General features: G+C 43.7%; 1 protein-coding gene across 3 annotated transcripts in view; it reads right to left on the reverse strand.

Moving 5' to 3' along the window:
• CLUH (clustered mitochondria homolog) overlaps positions 1-13,429 on the reverse strand; it is a 177,030-nt gene that overhangs the window by 110,582 nt on the left and 53,019 nt on the right. For all 3 annotated transcript variants that reach the window (XM_073616707.1, XM_073616706.1, XM_073616708.1), the window contains exons 8-10: positions 11,760-11,907; positions 11,586-11,678; positions 5,354-6,048 (exon numbers count right to left, since the gene is read on the reverse strand). In XM_073616707.1, the coding sequence (XP_073472808.1) occupies positions 5,354-6,048; positions 11,586-11,678; positions 11,760-11,907 (936 nt within the window). The remainder of the gene's footprint in view (positions 1-5,353; positions 6,049-11,585; positions 11,679-11,759; positions 11,908-13,429) is intronic.

The following is a 13,429-nucleotide window of genomic DNA, read 5'->3' on the forward strand; positions in this document are numbered from 1 at the left end:
GGTGTCTTCATGCAAGAGACAGAAAACAAAAGTGCCAGTGCTTCACCACTGTGTTATGGAATAAGGTGGCCGATTACCAGACCCATAGATCCCCACAGGATCATAATGCACGTGTGAAGTGTCTCAACAGGGAGGAATCAGCTATTTGTAGATCGCTTACTGGAACCTGAGATGACCACTCTCCGCTCACAGACAATAAGAGTAACGGAGGTAGGAAAAACTGCATTATCCATAAAACTGCTTTGTTTAATAAAAAAGTTGCACTTACAATGATCTAATTGGCATGGCCAGCTGCAGCACGGTCTATGCACCTCAACTTCAAACCGGGATAGGAGGCTAACGAGCGACGTTACACAAATTGCATTTAAAGAGGAAGAACCAGAAGCAGTCATGGCTTACATAAGAGCCCCCAGTGAAGGAAAAAAAAGCTGACTTTTGCTCATTAATTAATGGATGAAGAAGATTAAAAAAAAAACTTGAATCATACATTTCCCTGAATCAGAGGGGTTGTTGGATTAAATGTTATAAAACAACTACAGAATGAAGGAAGAAATTGGCTGCACACCGACGTGATTGAAACCCATTTATTGAATATTCCATGCAAACAATGACACACACCATGGTTGCAGTAGCCGGAACAGAGGTGGACTAGTTTTGCACAGCTACACTGTGCTTACTCATCACAGTGTGTCATTGTTTGCATGGAATATTCAATAAATGGACTTCAATCACGTCAGTGTGCGGCCAATTTCTTCCTTCATTCAGTCTTCTACGGCAGGCTAGCCGGGACTTGCACCCGCGTGAGGAGTCCTATACTATTCCTTGTGCCTGGAGTCTCTCGCCTGGAGTCTCTCACCTGGAGCAGCAATTTTCCTTTGCCGTAAAACTACACACAGAGCAATAAAAAAAAAAAAATGTTCAAATAACGTTCAATAAATGGATTAGGTCTATAAAAAATATTAATTACTGATAAAAATGAGCAAGCAAAAAAAATGTATTAGCTCACCTCTTCCTTTACCTTCTAAGGATCAAAAGAAAGCATGAGAAGCAAGGAAAAAAACTCGTATGAATGGATATACATGGAGCAGCTAAAAATCAGATGCTGCTGCAATCAATGAAAATATTCTTGTGATGATTACAAAGCAGCGATCTTATACAAACTAGTGTGAAAAACAAAATTTAAACAAATATGCTATGTAGGGGACAGAAGCCAGACTGAAATTGATCGAATAGGTCAGGGACAGAGAGGTAAGCATAGACCCGAGAAGCAACTGTTTTTTCAAGGATTTTGGATAGAAAGGAAAGGTTTGATACGGGCCAAAAGGTTACTAAAGTCACTGGGGTCTTGGCTTTCTGAAGAAGGTTAGTTATTTCAGAGGGAGGGAAGTTTGAAAAAGAACAGGAAAGAGTTGCAGAGGGAGCTGGAGAAAACAAACATTGGGAGGGGTTCAGAATCAGCTGTTGGTGAATTCTTTCAACTTTGGTGTTAAAAAATTTCATTAGACCTCTTTCACCCCGAGGCATTTTTCAGGCGCTTTTGGGCTTAAAATAGCGCCTGAAAAACTGCTCCCCTGCAGTTTCAGTGTGAAAGCCGGAGGGCTTTCAAACTGAGGCGATGCGCTGGTAGGACGTTAAAAAAACTCCTGCAAGTAGCATCTTTGGAGCGGTGAAGGAGCGGTGTATACACCGCTCCTGCCCACTGAAATGAGTGGGCACCACTGACGAACTGCCGGCAAAGCGCCGCTGCATCGGCACTTTGCGGGTCATTTTAACCCTTTTTCGGCTGCTAGCAGGGGTTAAAAGCATCCTGCTATTGTCCGAAAACCCCCACATAAATGACTGTAAAGTGCCGCTAAAAATAGCAGCGCTTTACCGACGCCCCAGTGTGAAAGGGGCCGTAGAGTCACAAAAAAGATATACAGAGAGAAGGCATTATAGGCATGGTTGGCTTATTCACTGCTTTAGTACAATTAGCCGTGGTTTGACAAATAAAATTTGCAGCAAGTGCTGGTTGCAGAGCTGGGCCTGTGAGCCTAAAGAAATCCTTTAAGTGCATCTTAAACTTTGTCAGCAGAATCTTTGAATGAAGGATCATCATCTATAGGTACAGTAAGACTGAAATGGTGGAGTCCACTATGGGAAGTTGGAACAGACTGTGTTTTTTTTTTTTTGTTTTGTTTTTTTTAAGCTGTAACAGATGTAAAAGGAACCAAGGGGTGAGAAATCTTTTGTGGTCTCTAACATTGCTTCCTTTTCATTCCCCTCCATTTCTACATCTTATACAGCAGGCTGACAATGTTTTATTAAACAGGAAGTGAGGGAAACATTCCGACAGAAAATCAGCGCAAGAAAAGGAGGGGGCTCCCAAGAAGAAAAGGCAGAGCTAAGATTGCCAGGGGCAACCGAGAGAAGAAAACGCCATTCCTACGGGAACGAAGGGAGTAACCCACTGAAACAAAGGGGAGGGCTCTATGTGAGGAGGGGCACCTAAAGAAGGCCTCAGAGGCACACAGAAGGTTGCATTGGTAAAAAACGAAGAGCAATTTCTTGTAAAGAGTGCACAGCGAGTGCAAGTGCCGAGGTGTTTGGAAGAGGATATAAAATATCAAACCAAGACCTGCAGGATACAAAAGGCTAAGTGTTTGGTAATACCAAACAGAAAGATTTGCACGATGAGGAACAGAAAAATTCTGGGGTATGGGTTCCAGATCATCACACTAGCTGAGAACACGGGGCGAAAAGTCTGTAGGCCAATAATACAACCCAAGATGTTTAGCGAGAGAGGCAGCAAGAGCCAAGGTGCTCACAGACCACATGTGGAGAGGGAAACAAAAGCATAAGCACTGGGAACAGGGACAAAGCAAAATTTTTACAGTACTAATCTAGTGAATGTAGTCAGCCGGCTTTTCAGCCTAGAAACATGGTGACTTGGTAATTGACAACCATGATTCTGGGGAGGGAAGGGCATATCAGAGCTCAGGGTTGTGAGCCAGTGAGATGTCTGTTATGGTAATAAGGAGTAAAAAAAAGCTCTAGGTAGCTGAGCTAACCTCCCCCACAGTGAGGAGAAAAAAAAAATTCTGGTGACCCTTGAGTGGAGAAAACCGGGCACTGGCTCGAAAGATTCCATCAGCATAAGAGAGAAATTCTCATGGGGAGGCAACCAAGGGGTGCTACTGAGAGTATGTCCTTGAACATGGGACCAGACAGACCTAAAAGTTGTCCTGAAGAGTGTGAATTAGAAACACGGTTGGAATAGCCCCAGGTACCCTGGACAGAACAAGGTAGGGGGGTGAGCCTTGTAAGGATGCGGGATTAACTGAAAGGGAGAAGTGTAGGTAAAAAATCTCTCAAATGAGAGATCTAGTGACAAGTCTGCAAAAGACCAGGCAGAAGACTAGTTACTGCAGCAATTATGACAGATAAGGGTCCCTGTGTAGGATTTTCAAAGCCCTCATAATTGTAGGGAAACTGCCTTCTTTTTGTGAAGCAGCAGATCGGAATGGGTAGTAGATAAGAGAGAAAAAAGCAATAGACTGGGTACCCCCCCTAATGACAGAGTGAAAAAAAAAAAAAAAAAGAATAGGAGTCGGTTCTAAGCTGGAGAAAATGGCAGTAGCCATACCACCACCTCCAGGGGTGAAGACTAACCTTCAATGCGAAGGCGGCTTCTGATCAGGTCTGGTAGGCATAGAGGTTGTGGTTCTGCCATGAAAGAATGGACCTGCAGTGTTATCGGGATGCCCGGAGGAGACAAACAGATTGCGCACATAAAGGTAGATAGAGGTGGGCACATTAAAAAGGGAGGTGCAATTATGGATAGTGCAGTAGGAACCCCCTTCCTTCTATAACCGTCACAATGTATTCCTCAAGGAATTTTCCAAACAGGAGCTCACCTTCAAAGGGCATGTGTAAAAGGCACATTTCCCAAGCAGGGCGATCCGACCAAGCTTTAAGCCATAAAACTCTGTGCATGGAAAGTAAGGACATTGTGGAGATTTAACAAATCATTTTCTCAATGGCATTTGAAGCTTAGATTAGCCCATAACCGATGCCTTAAAATTTGCTTTTGTGCTTAGCACTGCAATGTGTTGTAGGATAAAACGATATAATGTAGTGTGTACTCCAATCAAAGTAATTTCCCAAGAAGATATGTATGCCAGGAACTGTTATATAAAGGTACAGGGAAACCATACCTTACCTTGTTCACATAGATGGTCCCATTCAGAGTACAGGCTTCACCCTTCCGGGGGGCATACCCCCCCCCCGAAGGGGTCTTCAGGGTCTGGGTGCCAGAGAAATAGACCACAACCCCAAACCTGCATAACGCCCTGCAGCTAACTCACTTGTTGCACCACATACCAAGGTGAGAGACAAATTCAGAAACCAGTGTCCGAAGCAAACATTAGAGACTGGTCCCACTCTTGCAGGGTCTGGGTACTCTCCCTAAGAACTTATTAAGGCTAACTGAAAACGGCTAACAAGCTATAAGGCAATAAGCAGTTAGACCTTGATAGAAGTTCTAAAAAGAAGTAAAACTGGTGAAAAATATACAAAAAACCTTATCTAACAGAAGTGATCCATCATCTAAGGACACAAGCAAAAAAAAAACTGGAGTCTCACAGAATGGCTGGGGTTATATCCAATATGTGTCCAATTCACCTGAAAATAGTGGTATATAACTAAGATATACTAGGGTATGGTTACTGTGGTAACTGGACTGGACTGGACTGAACAAGAATCAATTCCTGTGTCCTGTACTATATGATTAAAGTGACTGTAAAAAGGTACTTTTTTAAAAAAATAAAACAAACATGTCATACTTAACTGCTCTGTGCAATGGTTTTGCATAGAGCAACCCTACTCCTCCTCTGCAGCTGCTGCTCCTGGCTCCTCCCCCACAGCAAGCCACTTGCTATGGAGGGCACTTGTGCAGGCTCGATCAAGAGCCGGGCTGTGTGTCCATAGTCACACACAGTGTGACTTGGCCCGCCCCTTGTTCTTTCTGCATAGGCTTCGATTGACAGCAGCAGAAGCCAATGGCACCCGCTGCTGCCTCCATGTCCAGTGAGGAGAGAGCTTATGCTCTCAGACACAATGCTGGATCGAGATCAGGCTCAAGTAAGTATTTAGGGGGACTGGGGGAGCAGCTGATCAAAGAAGGTTTTTTACTTTAAAGCAGAGAATGCACCAATATAAAAAAACTTCTGCCTTTACAACCACTTTAACTTATAATGTTTTTGGCTTGACATAGTTTAATCCTTGCTTCATCACTATAGAGCAACAGAAGATAAAATTAACATCATTTCCTACAAAATAAACATATTCATATGCAGATGCAGGAGACATTTACCTGTGTTCCACAAAAGCGTCCACTAACTCCTGCCGTAGACAGCAAAGCTTGTGCCTGTGTTCTTTGGGGAAGCCCATTTTCTTGCATTCTTCTGGCATATCCTCACCTTCTACAGGCAAGAAATTAAGGTCTGGGGGGAAAGTCCGTAAAAGATCCAAAATGTAATGCCGTCCATCATTACCAATGATACCTTTACACTCTACAGAGGAACACAGCTCTACTTCCTCGTCTTTGTCATTTAGGACTTTGTGTTTTAAAATCTTGAGTGGCCGGCTTGTTTTCTCCAGCAGTTCCAGATACTTTGGGTGGGATACAACAGTTTTGCCAAAGTCAATGGACCCGTAAATGACGCTCTGCTCTTGTTCCCGTTCCAATATCCCTGGAATAATGGATTGTGCAGTAACCCTGTAACCTCTATAGTCTACCACCACAGTTCCCAATGTATACAGTCCTTCCACATCTACTGCATTGTATGTCCGCACCCCATTAAGATCATTTGTAGGAGATACATAAGCAGCACTGTCTCCACCAAAATCTTTGTAGTGATCCCGGACATCGAAACCCAAACTGAAAAAAATGTTATTCCAGATGAACATCTGCATCTTTGTCTCTTCACTAGGGTTGATGGCCATGACATTACCATCAATAACTGCCATGGCACCTCTGGTAGCTGCTGCTGTAAAATCACTGTGGACCTGATAACACAAGTACAAAATAAGTTATGTGCAAAATCAAATACGTCTCTTAACAATGCAGTTTTAGCTGGATTTTATGACAGACCACACAATACCTCTTACCCATCTCTACAACATGTGTCAAAAGAAAAATATATGGTCCAGAGAAAGGGAATAACAAAAACTTTGGTAAAAAGCTAAATATTGTTTAGGAAAAAAGAGCCATTGAAATTTAAAATGACGATTACTTCTTCACACGTTATTTTTTGTCAATAGGTGTGCATTGCCACCCCTTCAATAAATGTATAATGGTTTTGTAGGGAAAAATGTTTAACCACTTCAGCCCCAGAATATTTGGCTGCTCAATGACCAGAGCACTTTTTACAATTTGGCACTGTGCTGCTTTAACTGGTAATTGCGCGGCCATGCAATGCTGTACCCAAACAAAATTTGCGTCCTTTTTTCCCCACAAATATAGTTTTTATTTGATGGCATTTGATTGCCTCTGCGATTTTTATTTTTTGCGATATAAAAAAACGGAAGAAAGACCGAAAATTTAGAAGAAAAAAAAAAATGATATTTTCTACTTTGTTATAAAAAAAATCCAAAAGTCAATAAGCGTATATTTGTCTGCGCAAAAGTTAGAGTCTACAAACATTGTATATTTTCTGGAATTAAATCTGAACTGTCCTGGCATTTTATGCACAACATTAGAATCTCATGTCACACATCACCCACTCTTCTAACCACTTGAAGACAAAGCCCTTTCTGACACTTGCATGGTGCAATTGCCGTTTACATATGACCCCAGACCGACGCTTGCGTTCGCCTTTGCGCGTGAGCACGGGGTGCTTTTTTTTGATTATTTAATTTTGCTTTATTTTATTTTTAAACTGTTGCTTTATTTTTATTTATATTTTTTTTTTAATCAATTTTATTGTTCTCTCACGGAATGAAAATATCCTCTATGATAGCAATAGGTAGATAGGTAGTGACAGGAACTTTTTTTTTTTTTTAAATTGCGGTCTACATCTCTCCCTTGCCCTCAAAGCATCTGACCACACCAAGATTGGTGTGATAAAATGCTTTCCCAATGGCACTGTTTATATCCGGCAAAACCCAAGTCATGAAATGCTTGTAGCTTCCAGTTTCCTAGGCCATAGAGATGATTGGAGCCGTTCTGGTTTCGGATCAGCTCTATGGTCAGCTGGTTGAACCACCGGCTGCATTCTCGGGTTCCCTGTTGGGACAGGATAGCCCAAGAAAACCATGGAAGACGTTAGTTGGGGGGGGGGGGTACATTCCCTCCCACTGCTTGTAAAAGCAGTCTAGAGGCTAATTAGCTGCTAGGATTGCTTTTACATGAAAGCCGACCGCTGGCTGAAAAGGATGATCCTAAGATGATACCCAAACCTGCAGGGATCATTCTGGTATAACCACTCAAAGTCCAGCAACATACCAGTATGTTGCTGGACCTTGTTGGGTATATACTGTAATGCTCTTTTTTCGTGCAGCCTGTGGGCTGAATGAAAAAAAGATTGATCAGTGGGTATGCCCACCATTACAATACCGCCCTTCATCCACCCACTTCTAATGATGGGCATACATGCACCATTTTTTTTTTTTCTTTTTAACTGTGGTGGTGAAATCACTTCATACATCGCTGGAGTCGCTGATTTACATATCGTGAAAGCAAACGCTGTTGCTGTCAAGCTAAATAAATCAGTGCTGCAGCTGAATGGCGTACCTGTTAAGCAAATGATGGTTAACAATAAAACAAAGTAACATTACATTATAACAGTAAGACCTACCATACTTGCAAAGCAAATACATAAAACATAGTAAAAATAAAACATTACAGTTCTAAAATACAGGAACAATAGAGATCGAACAAAAGAGCGGACAATAGAGATGGAATATAAGAGAGAATATTAGAGAGAAGAAAAATAAAACCACAACTATTTTTGGCTTTTTTTTTTTTTTTTGCACTTTTATATAAAAACTGTAAACGTTCCAGATTAGGGTCTCAAAATGTGATGGCCATCTCATCTTTCAAGACACTGTGTTATTGTGCCCTAGGACTGTGTAGTGCTGTACCCTACGCTAATACTCCACTAGTGTGTGGTAGCATTCGAAACAGTCACCAATGCAAAGACCAGGTTGGTCAGGACAGGAGGGACAATAAAAAGCGGGTGTCACGCCTAGATCTGCGCTTTCTACAAACACGAAATCTTCTTTGGGGATTTCTTTGGGTAGGGGTACCAGGGAGGACATGCGGAAAATGCCTCCCATGCAGACGGCTCACTGCATTTGGATTGGGAAGTTGGGCCACAGCACCGTCTGGAAACAGAAGGGCCGTTATGATCTCTTCCTGGAATTTAAGGAAGGATCCATTTCGTCCTGAAGCTTTGTGTAGCACATAAGCATTCAGCAGAGCCAATTGGAATAAGTATACAGACACTTTTTTATACCAGCGTCTGGCCTTACGGGCAATTAGGTACGGCGCCAACAACTGGTCGTTGAGGTCCACCTCTCCCATATTAAGGTTATATTCATGGACACAGAGGGGTTTCTCCACAACACCAGTCGCCGTAGGAATTTGGACTGTCGTGTCTGCGTGAAGGGAGGACAGAACGAAAAAGCATTCTCATTATCCCTCCACTTCACTGCGAGCACATTATTACATCTCAAGCAGGCTCTCTCCCCCAGCCCAAGACGGGAATCTACAAGCTGCCGGGGTAAGCAGTAAGCTGTAGATCGCACGGTGCCACATGCGCCAATTCCATGATCATACAAGTGACTAAAAAGTGGCATGCTTGTGTAATAATTGTCCACTTACAAGTGGTACCCCTTTCCGAATAAGGGTGACACCAAGTCCCAGGCAATCTTACCAACGCTCCCTATGTAGTCTGGGCAGTTCTCCGGCTCTACATAACTATCGCTTGCCTCGTGAACCATAAAACTATATGTATAGCCTGTTGCGCTGTCACAGAGCTTATACATCTTGACACCATATCTGGCACGCTTGCTAGGAATATACTGTTTGAATGACAAGCGGCCAGAAAACGTAATCAGGCACTCATCAACGCAGACAACTGGATCGGGAGTAAACAAGGCTGCAAACTTCTGGTTGAAGTGGTTTACAAGGGGCCAAATTTTGTAGAGCTGATCGTATCCAGAGTCACCCCGAGGATGACAGAGTTCATTGTCATTGAAATGCATGAACCGCAAGATCTGCTCGTATCGTGTCCTAGTCATTGAGGCAAAAACACGGGCAAATGGTGAATTGGGTCAGTGGACCAATATGACCGCTACTCACTTTATTTTAGTTATGCCCTTGAGGAGGGATAGGCCCAGGAAGGTCTTAAATTCCAAGACCGTAATAGGTTTCCATTCCCTGGTAAGGGTAAAATGGGGATTAGCGGCGATGAATTGACCAGCATACAAACTGCTTTGGTTTTGTTTCCACCTGAATTCCAGGTTGGCCAGTGGGCTCCCAATTCGGATTGGAAAATGCAGCAGGAAGGGCAGTATGGGCTCGACGGGCCTGTCTTTGTCTTCTTGCTGGCTGCGGGACACAAGTTGTGCTAGCCACCTCTCCAGCTTGAACTGCACTTATGGGACTCGCCACGTTACCACGTGATACTGCAGTGCTGGTTTGACTACGACTAGGATGTACTAGGCCGCTGGTTCTTGCCAGTTCACCAGAAGGATAAGCGGCACTAGTAGTGGCTCTCTGCTCCATACGAGAGCCCTGCGGTTCTTGCACCTCAACAACAGCAGAAGAACGGGATCGGGTACGCCTGACTTTGGCAGGGACCAACTACTCAGTCGTCAAAGCCATCTGTCAGGGTGCCGCTGCTGTCTACAGGTTTGCATTCTGGGCCTGAATCTGACAGATGGGCGAGTTCCTCTCCACTCATCTGTCATGCTCAGAAACGTGTAGGCCTCTTCATTAGTGTACCTTCAAATGGACATTTTGGCCTGTAAATTTACTGGTACACTAGTGAGACTCACGGGGGGAGAAAAAAAAAAAAAAAAGGAAGAAGAGCACCTGACTGTCAGCGACTGCTACCAAAAAAAACTGTTAGCGCTCGCAGGGATCAGGCCTGACTCTGCGAATGCTGCAGTTATGTGTTTAGTGTTTTGTAAGTGATCAGTGATCGATTGATACTGCACTTGGGTGGGCTGGGCGGAGGGGCTAAATGCAGGTGCTAGCAGGTATCTGGGCTGATCCTGCTAACACTGCGTTTTCGGCAATCCTAAACTACGCTAGTATAGATCTGATCAGATATTGATCCGTTCAGACACTATACTACTAAGGGAGGTGTATGGTGTGTGCGTGGGTGTTAGCGCTACTGGCACTAATCCGACGCTGCCTGGGGTGACGCAGACTCTAATTGACACTAAAGCCTAACTGATATCACCCGCTGGGTGATCAGGGGGTTAAACCTTTTATTAGGTAATATACTGCGGGTGCCCTGACGCTATAAAAAAAAAAAATAACTGACCAGCGTCACTCGTGACACTAATACTGCAATCACTGGTGACAGGGGGTGATCAAGGGGTTAAACCGTTATTAGGAGGGGGGTCCCTAGATCTATCTGGGGCTACTACTAAGTACCCTAATGCTGATTAGTGTCACAAATTACACCAGTACAGTGATCAAAAAAAAATATGAACACTGCACTGGGTGACACAGAGACAGGGAGTGAAGGGGTTAACGGGGGGGGGGGGGGTGAAATATGTGCCTCTGTGTACTGTATCAGTGTAGTGTTGGTGCAACTCACGTTTGGATGTCCTCTCTCTGTAATTCCACGAGGAGAGTTGACATCACTACCCCCGTCAGTGTTTACGCTTACACAGGCAGGGGAGGATTTCATTCTTCAGGACCGATCAGCAGGTCCAGGCCAGAAATCATTGGCCTGGGCCTGGAGACTGATTGGCTCTAAAAACTAATCCGAAGGCCGCGCGCCCGATGTTACATAATGTCGTTTCGCCCACCCATGCCATTCCGCCACAGTAAAACTGCGGCGGCTGGTCAGGAAGTGGTTAATCAGGTATATGGGAATATTATGTAGTCCTTTACCCATCCAGAAGGTTGAACTTCTTGTTAAAGCGGGACTGAAGTCATTTTACAACAGACTGAGTGGGTGGGCTATTATTGGAGGAGAGACACGCAATGTCTCTTCTGTGATAAAATACCCCTATGTGCATCTGTGGCATGTAAACAGCTGTGCATGCACAGCTCGGCTTACATCACCCGGTGTGCCAGAATCTTGCTGGCCGACAGAGGTCCCGAAGACCAGCATCCAGGGAGAAAATGCTAACACTGGCGAGGAAGCTGGACTGCTAGAGAGGTACTAAGTATAGTGCCTTTGGTTCCACTTTAACTTTTCCACTTTCTTCTTATTGGCTGTTGGAAAAAGCCAGTAAAGACGTCCAAAAATTTGAATTTTGTTATGTAGTCAGCTTACATACAAATAATGTCAACCATAGCTTTTCAAGAGGCTAAGTGAATGAAGAGAGGCACACCTCAAACATACAGTAGGTATTACCTTGAATATAGCTCTCTCTCGCAAAAGCCTTTCTGGTAAATTTTTACGAGGCAATTCTCTTGTTGTCTGCAGTTCTTCATTCCAATCTCTGGTCTGAAACAATAAAAGCTATGTATAAATATGACAAGTGTATGATATTGGGGCTAAAAACTAAATATTCAAGGAAAATCCTACCTGTCCGGGAATGTGTTCCTCATACCCCAGGCGGGATGTATAGGCATCTTCTGCTCTGACGCAGTCCATGGCGTGTTCCACTTGGGGAGCAGTCCAGCTGTATACCTGGAATGGGGTAGCAATCCTCTCGAAGGGGTGTCTCTGAACTCTGTATGGAGGGAGACAAAAATTACATACTAAAAAAAAGATCTCTGCAAACTTAACGCAATGTACAAAAAAAAAAAAAAATCTCAAAAAAAAAAAAAAATCTCATCAAAAGTATAAGGATGACAGCCCCAGAGTCTAGGACTTTAAAGACAAGTCAATATATTGCAGACGGCATTTTTTTATCCTCACATGTACACTCTAAGTAAAAAAAATACCTTTCAAGAATTGACCAATAAAACTACCTACTTTATTTATTACAGGTACTTACACTCACCAGCCACTTTATTATTAGGTACAACCTTGCTAGTACCGGTTTGGACCCCCTTTTGCCTTCAGAACTGCCTTAATTTTTCGTGGCATAGATTCAACAAGGTGTTGGAAACATTCCTCAAAGATTTTGGTCCATATTGACATGATAGCATCACACAGTTGCTGCAGATTTGTCGGCTGCACATCCATGATGCAAATCTCCCATTCCACCACATCCCAAAGGTGCTCCATTGTATAGAGATCTAGTGACTGTGGGAGGCCACTGGAGTACAGTGAACTCATTGTCATGAGTTTGAGAGGATTTGACTTTGTGACATGGTACATTATCCTGCTGAAAGTAACGATCAGAAGATGGGTACACTCTAGTCACAAAGGGATGGACATGGTCAGCAACAATACTCAGGTAGGCCGTGGCGTTTAAATGAGGCTCATGTGGTACTAAGGGACCAAAAGTGTGCCAAGAAAATATCCCCCACACCATTACACCACCACCACTAACCTCAACCTTTGATACAAGGCAGGAGGGATCCATGCTTTCATGTTGTTTACATCAAATCCTGACCCTACCATTTGAATGTCGCAGCTGAAAGTGAGACTCATCAGACCAGGCAGTTTTTACAATTTTTGGTGAGCCTGTGAGAATTGTAGCCTCAGCTTTCAGTTCCTAGCGGACAGGCATCGTACCCGGTGTGGTCTTCTGCTGCTGTAGCCCATCTGCTTCACGGTTCAATGTGTTTTGCGTTCAGGGATGGTAATCTGCATACCTTGGCTGTATCGAGCGGTTATTTGAGTTAGTGTTGCCTTTCTATCATCTTGAACCAGTCTACCCATTCACCTCTAACATCAACAAAGCATTTTCGTCCACATGCTCACTGCATATTTTCTCTTTTTCAGACCATTCTTTATAAACCCTAGAGATGTTCGTGAGTGAAAATTCCAGGAGACGAGAAGTTTTTTAAATACTCAGACCAGCCCGTCTGGCACCAACAACCATGCCACGTTCACCAAAATCCCCTTTCTTCGGTTTGAAGTTCAGCAAGTCGTCTTCACCACGTCTAGATGCCTAAATGCATTGAGTTGCTGCAATGCGATTGGCTGATCAGCAGTTTGTGTTACCACGAAATTGAACAGGTATACCTAATGAAGTGGCTGGTTTATTTCCAACCTGGACTGGAAGTGACATTATTCCGGTCCTCCAAGGCTATAGAGGCGATGAAAGACCAGATCATCGTCAATCGCCTCTGAGCAGCCGG

Source organism: Aquarana catesbeiana, linkage group LG02, assembly GCF_042186555.1.
Source record: "Aquarana catesbeiana isolate 2022-GZ linkage group LG02, ASM4218655v1, whole genome shotgun sequence".
Classification (NCBI taxonomy): Eukaryota; Metazoa; Chordata; class Amphibia; order Anura; family Ranidae; genus Aquarana; species Aquarana catesbeiana.